The sequence below is a fragment of the Papaver somniferum genome, unplaced genomic scaffold (assembly GCF_003573695.1).
Source record: "Papaver somniferum cultivar HN1 unplaced genomic scaffold, ASM357369v1 unplaced-scaffold_26, whole genome shotgun sequence".
Lineage (NCBI taxonomy): Eukaryota > Viridiplantae > Streptophyta > Magnoliopsida > Ranunculales > Papaveraceae > Papaver > Papaver somniferum.
Genome location: NW_020636596.1, coordinates 72,240 through 88,290, shown reverse-complemented (window position 1 = coordinate 88,290; position 16,051 = coordinate 72,240). Strand labels below are relative to the sequence as shown.

The following is a 16,051-nucleotide window of genomic DNA, read 5'->3' as shown; positions in this document are numbered from 1 at the left end:
GTTTTTTAAAAAAATTTGCTTTCAATATTTCTTTGAAATGCTGCACGCAATTTTGTTGCAATTTCTTTATCAAGAAACCATTGGTTAACATTCCCATTAATGTCTAAAACACTACAGAAACATTAGTTGCATAAGAAATATGTTTCAGAAATTCGACCGAAACGATTCTTTACTTGTAAAATGAGTACTATGAGCCTTTGTAGCCTCTGTTCAGGTAAAGATAAAAAAAAATAGATTTCCCAACTGTTTATGCCAATTGCATGCCAATTTATTTAGAGTAAGAGTTAATTATATAGTACTCAATATCACACATTAATACTAAAAAAAAATGATCACTACTGAATTGTATGGGTGAAAAATAAAAATATCATGGGAATGAAGAATTTTCCTACCACCAAATTATAATAAACCTTGTGTGAGCAAAAGATGCAATCTCCTACTACCGCAATCCCGTAACCATTAGCGTCGAATTGATTACATATTTGAATGTACTTTCAAAACAAACATCAAAAATTAAATGAGACAACGAAAATGTAAATCGCAACATATACAGAAGAAAAAAAAACTAAACGCGTAAAAAAACCTACAGACGTTGATGCTTTATATACATACACCAAACCCACAAATTCCATAAACAAAGACCATGTTTGGGGAAACAATATTATTTTCAATAATTAATAATATCTTTATAATCCCTCCGTGATTAGGAATATGCTTTTGCATAACCAATTTTTGTTTAAATTTTAGTTGTTGCAATATTTTTGTCCAAAATATCAGTAAATCAACAATATTAAAGGAAACTCATGGTTATTTCGAAAATTCATGGTTCTCTAAATATCCTCTTAACATACTTAACATTTAAGCAAGCCACCAAAGATAATCTTGCCGTGAATGAATATGGAAATTTAGGTTTTCTACATTTTCCAAGTAATACATAGATTTTTTTTCTATATATAAACATAAATACAAAAAAAAATTCCTATATATAAACATAAATACAAAGATTTTCCTTATATATAAACATATAATTAAGAAAAAAATCACATCGCACTTCGTATTCAACGTAATTCTTCGGCAGTGTACTTCAGCATTTTTTCAGCGTTATGCCCTATAACAGTAAATGTTACATTTTCTGACCCATCGGTCACTTTTAACTGAAGTATGTACCTACATAGAATTTGCCAATAAAAATTATCACCTTAATCACATTTTCTGCACAACCTTAATCTCATTTTCTGCACAGAGTTATATATTATATTGTGCGTACCATGGTATAGCTTCCCGGAAATCAGGACCACACTTGCTGGAAGAATCCTGACCATCGATTAGCTTGTAGCATTTACTGCAAGCGACGTAGTACCAATCTTTACCATCTGCCATTCCAACAATGATTGCCTCACAGTAGCATGTCTTATCCTAGAGACACGAAAAGACATTGCAGTTTAGATTCTTAAACAATAAGAAATTATAAACTATCCTAACTAAATAAAATAAAAATGTCTGTTTAATACCAAAGCACAACCACATCCAAAAGGATACACAACGTTTCGAGTTGAGTGCACATACCCTATTACACTCATACTGCAACATTTCAGTTAGATCGAACAGTGTCACCATTTTTTTGTTTGGATTGTCTTCCTTCAATTCGACCTTACTGACCTCCACAGGATCTGAAGTAAGCCTGAAAAAGGGATGATATGCGTATAAGATTCGCATAAGATTTACTGGATTATATGTGACATTACATGTATTAATTTTCCCAACAACGTTTCGCTTACTTTGTCTTGAAATCACGCACTTGTTGAACATCAAGATCCACGAATACTCTGGACTGTAATGTTACAATACATCAATATGAACAACTGCATACTGCATGGAAGCAACTTCCATAATTAAGTTAAAAATATTAGTCTATAAATGGTTTCTTCGAAATTTCTTACCCAAATGATCCTTCATATATGTACCAGTGACAATCATCACCACAGGTACATTCAGACGAACCTCCAACATCCCATCCTTGATAACATGAACCAAATCACCCCTTAAGGTTACTTTCATTGTAGCTCCCCTAAATACAAACAAAAATCCACCAGGATAATCCACTCAACAAAAATTATTGAATCAAAAATCCATAAGATACCGTGTAGTTTACCTTTCATTCTCAATCATAATCTCCCTCATAAGCACATCACTTACTTTCTTAAATTCTTCAACTGATTTCTTCACAACGTTCGACAAAGAACTTAGCCTTTCAATAACAGCTTCAGGAATTATATAAGAAGAGGTTAGTGTTAGCTTTTTTGTTTCAAAAGAAAAATAGTTTTTTTTATTATTTCCGACTGTTCACCTGTATAATACGTAGTAACATTTTTTCTGGTCCCAATATTCTCCAAAGCAATGAAACTAAATATCTCTTGGGGAAAATTCGAGTGGTCAACTTTCATATGTTCCACCTTGGTAAACCTGTTCAACCACATTACATTTTCGAAGGACACAATTCTATAACCGGCTGATGGCTTGGCAATGCTAAACCTCTGAATGGAATACACATTTCTCTCCTCAAATTTCTCTTCAGACAACTGTATATAATCTTTTCCTACCCTAGCATGCATTTGAGTACCCTGCATTATACGCAATCAACAATTAATTTCTAACCGGCTTAAAAAAAAAACAATTAACTTTTACCGATAGTATGCGACGGAGGTCGACTAACTCACCTCTTGGTCAATGGAATGTTGGTCAAAACTCCATAATTGACCTGTTTTTCTGTTTTCAAACCTCCATTTTTTCAGAACCAAAGCCCGCACGACTTTCTGTTGTGTTTGATTCCTAACCAGACGCTTGAAGGGGGTATAAACTGTTCCCGAAGGTTTCTTGCCTACATATAAACATCATATATTTAAATTTTGTACTTGCTTGTTATAAAGAAAAAATTGATAAGAGAAAGAAAAAAACAACAACATAGGAATCCAAATAGGAATCCAAATTGTGACACTTGAATAAGTTTATATACCATCGGAATCAACTACCATTACTCCCCCTTTGTTGTGATTTGCTTCAAAAGTCACAGTCAATATCTTCTGTTCGCTACCTCTTTTTCACAGAAACTAAAAGTATGTGGTTTATGCAGAAATGAAGAGTGATTTGCATCCTTTATATAGATGTTGGAAACTTGGTTCCAAAGAAAATCTTTAAAACTGTTATGGAATTAATTCCAGTTATATAAAAAATAAGGATGAAGAATGATTTGCATCCTTTATTAACCATTGACTTTGTTTTTATTAGTAAACTAACCGTATTAAGGGAACTTGTTAGATTGTGTTCAGGTAAATAATTTGATTTTTTTTATATATTAATGGATATTGTTAACATAAATATAAATATTAATTTAAATATCAATTAATATAGTAATTTTTACATATCTTTAGTTTTTCCTCTTTTAGATATTTCTCATCAATACTAAAAATTAATGACCAAAACTATGAGTCTTGATTTCTAGTATATTATAGCTAAGTCTTGGACTAGGATAGAAAAGTGTAGTTGAGCTCAAGGACTTCATGGAGATTCATCAAACAACGACGAAGATCTACTCAAGGAACCGTGAAACTTCATTAACAAAAAGGTATGTGGAGACTTGAACTTATCTATCACTCAAAAGTCTATCTATTCTATCTCCTACTTCTTATGAGACAAAAAGTCGTATGCTATATAGACTGGATCATACACACTTGACATTTCGAAATCGTCAAGTATACTCTACTTATATTTTTCTCGAAATCGTGTGTTGGTAAAGCGTTTCGCTTTGATCGGGTTTATCTTCACCTAGTGACGAAAGTCATGAAAAGTTTTAATTACTTTGGAAATTGTTCTGACGAGAAAGGTCTGTGAATAACGAATGAATAACGTCCTCTGAGAATGTTTCAATGAATTGAATGAGAGTTTAGGTCTATATAACCAATGATGGATATAAGCATTGTCTGGTAACACATATGTGCATAAGTCTTATTCCTTGAACCAAAGTTTGTGAACTTTGTTGATCAAGAGAAACCGGAAAATGGTTTGCATGAGTACAAGTCCGCGAACTGGCGAACTTTCTCTTCTCGAGAAATTCTGCTGGGATTTCCAAAAATCGTTTGCGGGTAAGTCCGCGAACCTAGTCTACGAACTGGCGGAAGTCTCCTTGCCGAGGTTTTCTGCTGAGTTTGGAAAACTCCGGTTATTTTAAGTCCGCGAACTTGTTTGTGAACTTAAGTGGTTATGATCTAAAGATGTGCTCTGAACATGAAACTTAAATTACTAAGGAATGCTTTATGCAAATCGTGGCTATAAGTTCATGAGCCGATTCAATTGAATCGAATCATATTTGTTTCAATTATGTCTTGTGTAATTACATAAGATCTCATAGCAATTGAACAACTCTCTAACTAGTTAATTTGAGTCAATTGAACTAGTTATGGTGAAGAAGAACAAGGTTAATATGAAATGCTCATATGGTTAACCTTTTGGGTTACTATGTTGAACCAACATACACGTACACGTTTGGGCATGGTTTTCACAAACCCAGTAAATGTTTACCCAAGTGTGTGTGACAAGCTAAGTTTTCTATCCAACGGTTGAGAAATATTAGCTTGAATCTAAATCAGATTTTCATCTAACAGTGAATATGGATTGCTTTGTAACTAAGGCAAAACCCTGATTTGAAGGCTATATAAATGAGACATCTAGCATTGGGTAAAACTAATCCCCACACGTCTGTGTGATACTAGTGCACTCTCTAGAGTCGATTCTCCTTTAACATTTGGTTTTCTTCTCTAAAACCAGGTTAACGACTTAAATACTTCATTGGGACTGTGAAGCCAGACCGATACTACTTTTATCGTAGTTGTGTGATCTGATCTTGCATCTTCTATCGTACGAGTATAATCTTTGATTGGCTTGAGATCGTGAGAGTTATCCGATAGGCAAGATAAAGAAGTCACAAACAATCTTCGTCTCACTGTTTGTGGTTCCTCGACAAACCGCCTGTGTAGTCAGGAAGGATTGTAGAGAGGTGATTGATTAATCTAGGCTGTTCTTCGGGAATATAAGACCGGATTATAAATTGGTTCCTGTTCACCTTGATTTCATATCTCAAGACGGAACAAAACCTAGGGTGTATCTGTGGGAGACAAATTTATCCTTTGATAGAATTTTCTGTGTCAGACAGATTTGTTTATTATCAAGTCTGCGATTTTGGGTTGCAGCAACTCTTGGTTGTGGGTGAGATCATCTAAGGTAATCAAGTGCGCAGTGTCCCGCTAGGATCATAGGTGTAGGAGTACAACTGTACCTTGGATTGGTGGGAGAATGATTGGGTTCAACTATAGTCCAGTCCGAAGTTAGCTTATAGTAGGCTAGTGTCTCTAGCGGCTTAATACAGTGTGTATTCAATCTGGACTAGGTCCCGGGGTTTTTATGCATTTTCGGTTTCCTCGTTAACAAAACTTCTGGTGTTTGAGTTATTTCTTTTCCGCATTATATTTTTTATATAATAGAAATAATATAGGTTGTACGTTAAGATCATCAATTGGAAATCCAACCTTTGGTTGTTGATTGATATTGATTGATCCTTGGACATTGGTCTTTGGTACCGTCCAAGTTATTCCTTGTGTTTAATTTTAGACTCGCTATTGTTTTATCTTGAGTAAATCAAAACAAGTGAGAGATATTAACTCCTTGAGATACTTTAATCTAGATTGAGTCTGACTGTCTAGTTGATTCTCTAGCAAAGCATTTCGGAGTTAGTCCATACAAATTGCTAAGCGAAATATTGAGTGGTGTTGTTAAACCCCCGCTTTTTCACTAATGAAGTCTTTAAGTCGTTATCCTAGTTTTAGAGAAGAAAACCAAAGGTTAAAGGATAATCGACTCTAACGAGCACACTAATATCACACAGACGTGTGGGGATTAGTTTTTCCCAATGCTACATGTCTCCTTTATATAGCCTTCAAATCAGGGTTTTTCCTTAGTTACAAAGCAATCCATATTCACCGTTAGATGAAAACCTGATTTAGATTCAAGCTTATATTTTTCAACTGTTAGATCGAAAACTTAGCTTGTTACACACACTTGGGTAGACGTTTACTGGGTTTGTGAAAACCGTGTCCAAACGTGTACGTGTATGTTGGTTCAACATAGTAACCCAAAAGGTTAACCATATGAGCATTTCATATTAACCTTGTTCTTCTTCACCATAAATAGTTCAGTTACTCAAATGAACTAGTTAGAGAGTTGTTCAATTGCTATGAGATCTTATATAACTACACAAGACACAATTTAAACAAAGATGATTCGATTCGATTGAATCATCTCATGAACTTTATATCCACGGTTTGCATAAAGCATTCCTTAGTAATTTAAGTTTCATGTTCAGAGCACATCTTTAGATCATAACCACTTAAGATCACAAACAAGTTCACGGACTTAAGATAACCGGCAGAGTTTTCCAAACTCTGCAGAAAATCTCGGCAAGGAGACTTCATCCAGTTCGTGGACTAAACACGCAAACGAGTTTTTGGAAATCCCAGCAGAAATTATCGGTAAGAGAACTTTCGTCAGTTCGCGGACTGGGTTCGCGAACTTGGCAAAGCCAATTCCTCCGGTTTCTCTCAATCAACAAAGTTCGAAAACTTCGGATTAAGGAATAAGACTTATGCATATATGTGTTACCACACAATGCTTGTATCCATCATTGGTTATATAGACCTTAAGTCTCATTCCAACTATTGAAACATTCTCAGAGGACGTCATTCAGTCGTTATTCACAGACCTTTCTCGTCAGAGCAATTTCCAAAGTAGTTGAAACTTTTCATGACTTGCGTCACTAGGTGAAGATATAAACCCGATCAAAGCGAAACGCTTTACCAACACACGATTTCGAGAAAAAGATAAGTAGAGTATACTCAGCTTGAAATGTCAAGTGTGTATGATCCAGTCTATATAGCATACGAATTTTGTCTCATAAGAAGTAGGAGATATAATACATAGACTTTTGAGTGATAGATAAGTTCAAGTATCCACATACCTTTTTGTTGATGAAGTTCCACGGTTCCTTGAGTAGATCTTCGTCGTTGTATGATGAATCGCCATGAAGTCCTTGAGTTCAACTACACTTTTCTATCCTAGTCCGAGACTTAGCTATAATAGACTAGAAATCAAGACTCATAGTTTTGATCACTAACATTGAAAAACATGCTTGATATAGAAACGCATGCGAGGTCGACCGAGCTATGCTCTAACACTTGGAATCAACTTGTATACTTCACATGTATTACCTGGTGAGAGAGCTTATAGACTTTGGTTTATTTCAGAACCAATTGCATTGATTGCCTGGCAGAATCTATATGAAAGACAAAGAGATTGCCAAGTTATGAAGCTTCATCTTACCTAGTTGCAGTGAACTATTTAAGTATCGTTGCCTTTCCTAATTTCATATTTTATACTCCTCCACTCTCTTACTTCCCTGCAGTAATAACATCTCCCTTCTAGTACGTCTTCTGCTCTAAGTATACCTTACTTCCAACATCTAAGAAACAAAACAAATTAGTGTGACACCTATGTAATTATTTCTTGTTTGCATTTACGTGAACTGCGTTTTTTGAACATTAGTTCTTCCAGTTTACTTTTCATAATAATGCTGCATGTTGTAATTTGCAGGATTTCCTACATCGAGTTTTCTGATGCCCAAGCTTTCAACAAAGCAAGCTTAGTTGTGGTTATTTGAATGATGCTCTATTTCATCAGAAAGGGTGGAGAACAAAGCAGCAACTAAGATTTGTAAGTTCCATGTATTTAAGTTTTGTAGGCAGTTAATAAGTTTTTATGTGTTCCCTTAGTAATTTGGAACCTTCCATGCATTCCCTTAGAAATTTGATACTTAACCAAAAAAAAAAAGTTTGGTACTTGGAGAAATTTCAGTTCTTTTGTAATAGAAATCTGATATGAATTGAATGAATGTGATATGACTAGATTGAAGAAATTGTTGTCGAGTGTGGATGATAAATGTATGAAGGTATTGAATTTAGAATTTCGGCTTATTTCCGGCAGAAAATTACTGCCGGTCAGCCTTGACCATGTCAAGGTTGACTGGCTTAGTAATTTTTTTTTTGCTGTTGCAAAAAATTCCTAATGGCTCTAAGCTGTTACATCCTGCCACGTAGTAACGGTTCTTAATGTTACGACAGTGTTGTTACAAAAAAAAATCGTAACAGCTCTAAGTTGTTACCACGTGGCAAATTCGTAACGGCTCACACCTGTTACGAGGGTCGTTACAACAAAAATTCGTAACGGCCGCAAAGCCGTTACAAAAAGTGTAACACCCACTTTTGCAACAGGCAGAGCCGTTACAACCCGTTTTAGTAACGACTTGATTCTGTTACTAATCCCAGAATTTGGTGCAGTGATTGCAAACATATCTGAAGACAACTTTAACAAGTTGCTTCCAGAAATAGAATTGGCAGCTACTAGCTCCAGCTGTCTCCATGTATAGGAGCAACTAGCTCAAGTTGTCTCCATAGGATCAATTGTGTACAAGTTTTCTGCATTTATACGAGTCAACTTGGATGAAAAGGGTCTCAATTAAGACTTTATGTAGCTTGTCTTATTTTTCCGAATGGTCACTTTTATTTAGTATTTCTAGTACATATAAATGTCCGCATATAAAGGCAACTTAATAGTGTTTTCCAGAACATGGTTGTAATCACTCTATGAAGATTTATAAGAAGATCAATAAAGAGAATATAAAAAACGAGCAACACTTCATAGCATGATTGCATTTTCCTAAAACAAAGGCATGTTATATGAATCTTTCTCTATTATAATCATCAACTTCCTTCATTGTAACTACTACTGCTAAAAGCCTAGCAAAACCCCAATGAGAAATGATATGGAAATGTGAAGTATCAGTGGCTAGGGAGATGAAATTATAAGTTAAACCAGTGACATTTTAACTTTTGAAGAGATCAAATCAATACAAATTCTTATTCAAATCATACCTCACCACAAAATCTTATTCAATTTGAAACAAGACTTTAGATTTGAAACAAGGTTTGATTCCAGATCGCCAAATCACCGAATTACCAAATCTTGATTCAGTTTCCTCTTCAATTTCAGATCCAATCAATCCTCTACCTACACCAACAAAACTCAAATCAATTCAAATCGTTGAATTTCTTAGTTTAAAATTCAACTATAACTTAATTTCAAAAAGCTAAATCGATGAATTAAGGACTACCAGTTAAGGAAGATTTGAAACAAAAACAAATCAAACAAAATTTTAACACAAATCTAGCACCAAACCCTGACAAAATCAAAATGAACTGAAATACAAACTAATTGAAACAAGTTAATCGATGTTTACCTTTTAAACACAAAAATTATAGTTAAACAACAAATTGATTTCAGCCGCAAACCCTAATTTCTGGTTTCTTTACAGATTTTGATCTTCTGAATCTTGTGATGGTAAAACGAAGTTGTAATAGTAGAGAATAAGTTCGTTTTAGGTTTCATTTTTGAAGATTTTGCGGGAAATGGGTCATTTATTTTTAAAACATGGTTTAAATTGACGAGTAAAAATTATTATGGGTGAAATGGACACCAAAAAAATAGCAAATATGAAACTAGATTCACCCTGACTTATACTAAAAAAATAGCAAGGATGAAACTCGATGCATCCTGATGTAAATTAAAAATAAGAAAAATTATTTGAAAATGGGTAGGATGAAACTTTTTACATCCTGGCTATTTTTACATTTTTGTCCATTTAAACAGTATCAAAATCTAAATGTCCTTTTCATCCAGGAATTGTTTATTTTGGTCTTTTTAACCAATTTTGTGAAGATTTTGATCGGTTTTCTTCAGTTTTTGATGATCTGGTTTTGGTTTTTATGACAGTTCGTCTGGAGAGAGGGGGAGAGAGACATGAAAAGAAAAGAAAATATGGATATTAATGGTTTGGGAACGGTTACGCTATTAAAGTAGGGATTATTTGGTAAACTACTAATTCAGGTATGGGCTTTTAGAAGCTTGGGGGTATATATTAAGTTGAAAAGGGTATAGTTCTAGGGGCATATGTATAATGTTCCCAAACGTTAATTGCTTGCTATACATAGATAGTGTAGGAGCACAACTGTGCATCCACGGATCCACCTGACTAGGCAATTTGGAAATTTTGCCGATGCCCATAGGAATTGGAAACCCAAACCCAATTCATAAAGAGCGAATAAACCCTTTGAATTTCATTTTCATTCTCACTCAAATCCCGTCTCTTATCTTATTAAATCCTTCAAACCTAAAACCCTAAAAAACCCTTCTTAAATCCTAGTTACATGCATTGTATTGATTACGATATAATCCTTCAAAAGGTCACTTACTGATGTTGGGTGCAATAATCAAAAACAAGGAAAAATCAAATAAGCAAAAGTTATTGATACTTAGCTCCTTTATAATGCAAGTGATCGATTTGATGAAACAAATGAGCTCCCCATATCTCCGCAACAGCAACAAGGCAAAACTTTGGAAAAAAACATAGTGAGTCATGTGTTCAACACGTTGTCCTTAAGACATTAGCACCCGGCTACACTCAAGATTGACGCTATAGCCCTCACAGGACGGATATCTCTAGGATAAAACACCCTAATACACCTACTACTAGCATATGTAGTAGATGCTCAACTTGAGCTTGGCAACTCCGAAAAAACCATAAAGGAAAATCTCGAATGCTTGAGAAAACAATATAAAATATTTTTTTCCCTTGGGGGTCCCTCTAAATGTAGAGCAACCCCTTTCCCATAGATTTTACAAAAATAGTGAATTTGTTTATATAATTTACAAATACAACTTAAGAAGAAAAACTCCCCGATGTGGGACTAAAAGGTTTATATAGTTTCTTAAAACTACTAAAAATTGGAAACTCCACGATGTGGGACTAAAAAGTTTCATTCACAAAATAAAACAATAAATTATAATTTTTTATTAAAAATTTAAAAAATTATTTTTTATTAATTGTTTTCCAACAATCCCCACATGAATGAAAACTCAATAAAACATGAAAACACAGATAGATCTTGGTAAATCAACATCCCAACCTCACGATCCAAACAGACTGATCGTGCAAGTGTTGAAATCATACTAGTCATTTCTACGTCCTATCCCTCACACAAAAGTGTGTTGACTCCAGGGTCATACTATGGATTGCATAAATCATAATAGTATTGAGAGCTTTCATCTTTAGTTCTCACATGGTGAGACTATAGGTATCTTTCACCAAAGTGAAAAAGCATGAACTAGTGAACCCTTAGTGACCTTTAGGTCCTAAGTTCCAGTAATACCAAAACCATCAAAACAAAAATCACATAAAAAGCGCAGGAAATACCATTTTAGGAAGAGGTGTCCATGAGGTCTTAAACCTTTGCTTAGTGAGATATTACCGGAATTACTTGCTAGAGACAGTGAACTATGTCTTGAACTGCTAGCATTTGATGTAATTCGTGATAACAACCACGGGTGATATCTCCAAGATTGCTGCCAAGCTCGTGCGTTTTGGCCAATTTGGCACTGGACATATCTTGTTTCTCAGAATGCTCTAGAGAATCAAAACTCATATTCTCATAGGAAGCGGCCCACTTCCTCATTCAGATAGGTGAGTTTCCATAAAGAGTGTTACTGCTACACCCCACTTCAATCTTAAATTGAAACTATAAAACTCATTAAGACTTCTTAAAAGTCATCCTTCACATGCAGTCACACTATCACGTCTACACCATAGGGAAGGGACGGAGAATAAAATTCTCTGATAGTGTTTACCTTTACCCACCACAAATTAGTTGTCTCATTCGAAACCTTGATCTTGGGATCTCCAGTCAGCAAGGTTGAGTATCCTTCATGGAAATTTTAATTTATGAGCTTAAGCCCCTTCCCCCTCGATGCATTTCTAAATATCTCTTGGGATAAACCTTTCGTCAAAGATTGCGCGATATTCTCCTTGGACTTTATCCAATCAATGGAAATAACGCCGATTGAGATTAGTTATTTTCAGCTTTAGCTATTATAACTTGGCTAACACAATGTATAGATATAGCTGGCACAGGCCTATGCCAGTGAGGAATGTCTTCTAAAAAGCATCTTAGGCACTCGGCCCCCTCTCGTGCTTTATCTAACTCAATACTCTCAGATTCCATAATGAATTGAGCAATATATGTTTGTTTGTAAATCTTCCAAAAACAAACTCTCATGCTAGAGTGAAACATATCCACTCGTAGACTTAGACTCTTCTGAGTCAACTATCCAGTTTACATCACAAAGTCCTTCAAGGACAGCAAGATACCTTTCATAAATCAAATAAAAGGTAATAGAGTATTTTAGGTACCATAATACTCTATTCAGTGCATCTGAATGCTATTGCTCTGGACTATAATTATATCTACTTAACTTACTCACAATATAGGCAATGTCTGGACTCTTACAGTTCATTAAATTCATCAGACATCCTATAACTCTTGAGTATTCAAGTTAAGATACTCCATTACCCTTTTTTCTTGAGTCTGCAAGAATAATCGTATGGAGTACAAGAAGTCTTACAATCACACTGATTGTATCTCTTAAGCACAAATTCAAAATAATGAGAATGACTAAGACTACATATGTTAGATTATTTTCTAATCCTCATCCCTAAGATTACATCAAAGGGCCTAAGTCTTTCAAGTCAACGTTCTCATTCAGCGCATGTTTTTAGTGGAATTAATCACATCTATGTTTGTATCAAGTATAAGCATATCATCAACATACAAGCATACAATCTAACATGCATCCTTAACAAGTTACTTGTAAATATACTTGTCAGATTCATTAACTTAAATCCACTACACATTATCACATGATCAAATTTTCCATGTCACTGTTTACGTGCTTATTTTATAAACCATACAAAATTTTGTTCAACTTACAAACTTTGTCATCATAACCTTTCACTACAAAGTCCTCAGGTTGGTCTATGTAAATTTATTTATCTAATTCACAATTTTATAAAGCTATCTTAACATCCATCTGATGTATCTCTAATTTGTTTATGACGGCAATAACAATTAGCATCTCAACGGAAGTAAATCTCGTCACATGTGAATAAGAATCAAGGAAATATACATCTTCTTTTAGTTAATAGCCTATATCTACCAACTTAGCCTAATATTTTTCTACAGTTCCATATACCTAATGTTTCCTCTTAAAGACTCATTTACATCTCATGGTCTTACTCTCTGGAGGTAAACTATAAACCTCCCAAGTCAGGTTCCGACGGACTGAGTCCATTTCACTAAATGAAGATTCTTACCAGAATGGGGTTTCAGTAGATATCAAAGCTTCTTTACAAGTCCAGGGCTTAAACTACGCTAGGCATGTTATGAAGTCGGCTTCATAAGAAGTCTCAAGTCTAATTGTTTTACTTCTCTTAGGCTCAACCTTAACTTCATCCTCCTTTAAGATAAGTTCTGACTATTTGAAAATAAATCTAGGGGATCAACAACACATCTCTAATGAGGTACAGGTTTAAGAATAAACATGTTCAAAGAACTCAGCATCCCTAGATTATGTAATAGTATTCACAACAAAGTCAGAAAAATCACACCAAAAGTATGAAAAATCAGAACACACAACCAAAAATCTATATGTAGAAGTATACTCAGCATACCTTATATGAAGACACAATCACCATTTTTGGTTTCTATCTAGTTCTTCTAGGAAGAGGAATGACAATCTTAGTCAAACACCCCCACACTTTGACATATTCATAAGAAGGTCATCTACCTTTCCATAAATCATATGGAGTTTCATCTGATCCTTAAGGGTACTATATTCAGGATATACTAGTTAAGAGGACTTCCTCCTCCCACAAGACCGCAGGTAATCCTGAACTAATCAACATGGTAATTATGATCTCCTTAAGGATACAATTAATATGTTCAAGCCTTCTAATTGGTTATCAACTTCAAGTTTATACATCTTAAGGCTTCTAAGGCATCATCCTTATCCCTAAGCAATTATACAAGATAGTACCTCGTACAATCATCTACGAAAGTTATAAACCATCTTTTACCATAGTGTTTTTGGGTTGAACTCATGTCAATTAGACCTAACTGAATTAATTCTAAGAGATTAAAATTACTATGAACATTTGTGCTAAAAGATTTTATAGCATATTCATTTCACTTTTGTGTTCAAGATCCAAACTAAATTTGGGTACGAAGCCTATGCTATGTAGTTTATACATTGACTTATAATTTTACGGTTCCAAGTCTACCATGCAAAACATTCAAAGACACACAAAAGAAAACACAAGAATCGACTATGTTCACTTCATCAGATTTTCCTTCAAACTTATATAGACCCTAAGTCCTATAACGGTTCCCTAAAAAATAAATACCCTTAGTTATAACAAGTTTTCCACATTTAATTAAGATCTTCAATCTTTTACCATCTTCAAGAGAACAAGATACAATATTATTTCATTTGCTCGGAACATGAAAACTTCACTCAGTGTGAGAATATTACAGATATGAGCTTATGCTCGACCTTTCCCTTTTATGCAACCTCTGTCGCAGATGAGTTACTCATATAGAGTTTCTCGACATCCCTTATCCTCTGATAAGAGGTGAACAGGTCTCTGTTTCAACAAACATACTTAGTGGCTCCAGAGTCCACCCACCAGTCTCTCACATTGGTTATTAAAATAACTTCCGACATCATGGTTCATTTTGTTTCAACTAAATTAGCATTAACTTTCTACTTATTAAGGTTTTATGTTGTCTACACTTTACTGCCTTATGGCCAGGAATTTTACAAACATAACAATCACCCTTAATTAAAGTAATGCCAGATTCAGTTTTACGAAACATACCTTTATTATGAAGACTATGCTTAGAGCTGTGTTTGATGTTCTCGCCTTTGTCAGCTTTGGAAGACTTGTGTTCATCCACATGCGCCTGGTATCCATGTTCCTTTTCAATTTCATGTCACAAACTTCGTTTATACTCTGACCACGGACACAGTAATTTCCCAATCACCGAATACACCATATCTCACAAACCTTAGTTCAGATAAAATATGAGTTTTGAAGATAATATCTAGATTTATAAACTTCGTTTAAACCACCATATCAAAAAACTCATGGTTACCCCATAAAAACTACTTTAGTTAACAACAAAATTCTGCCTGTCAAAATTTTTCAGGAACGTTTCTCAGTTTTGTAAAATATCAAAAAAAATACTTTACAACTCCAAAATTTCTGAAATTTTACGTGGGTAACTATCAGGATGTCTACTACTTTGTGTCAAAAGGGTTCATCGAAATTCCTTCTAGGTTAAGAGATAAACTCGAAACTCTACAGCTGACCAAAAATTCGTTTTTGTTTTTCACTCCACAATTAACATCCATGATTCACAAACCAACCAACCATTTTTTTATTATTACAAATACTAATGTCTTAAGATTGTTGGGTGCAATAATCAAAAACAAGAAAAAATCAAATAAGCAAAAGTTATTGATACTTAGCTCCTTTATAATGGAAGTGATCGATTTGATGAAACGAATGAGCTCCCCATATCTCCGCAACAGCAACAAGACAAAACTTTGGAAAAAAAATAGAGTGAGTCACGTGTTCAACACGTTGCCCTTAAGACATTAGCGCCCGACTACACTCAAGAGTGATGCTATAGCCCTCACAGGACGAATATTTTCAAGATAAAACACACTAATACACCTACTACTAGCATATGTAGTAGATGCTCAATTTGAGCTTGGCAACTCCGAAAAAACCATAAAGGAAAATCTCGAACGCTTGAGAAAACAATATAAAAAAAAAATTCCCTTGAGGGTCACTTTAAAAATTCCCTTGAGGGTCACTTTAAAAAAAAAAATTCCCTTGAGGGTCACTTTAAATATAATTTTTTTACAAAAATAGTGAATTTGTTTATATAATTGACAAATACAACTTAAGAAGAAAACTCTCCGACGTGGGACTAAA

The 16,051-nt window shown here is 34.5% G+C and overlaps 1 protein-coding gene across 1 annotated transcript; it reads right to left on the bottom strand.

Annotated features, from left to right (window-relative positions):
• Positions 1–1,058: 1,058 nt before the first annotated feature.
• Positions 1,059–3,032, bottom strand: LOC113341224. Its single transcript, XM_026586188.1, has 9 exons — positions 3,014–3,032; positions 2,718–2,878; positions 2,348–2,621; positions 2,153–2,261; positions 2,002–2,068; positions 1,779–1,831; positions 1,567–1,681; positions 1,268–1,416; positions 1,059–1,167 (listed from the first exon to the last, which is right to left on the bottom strand). Exons 1-9 carry the CDS (start codon positions 3,030–3,032, stop codon positions 1,059–1,061), a joined length of 1,056 nt encoding a protein of 351 aa, XP_026441973.1.
• Positions 3,033–16,051: the final 13,019 nt, after the last annotated feature.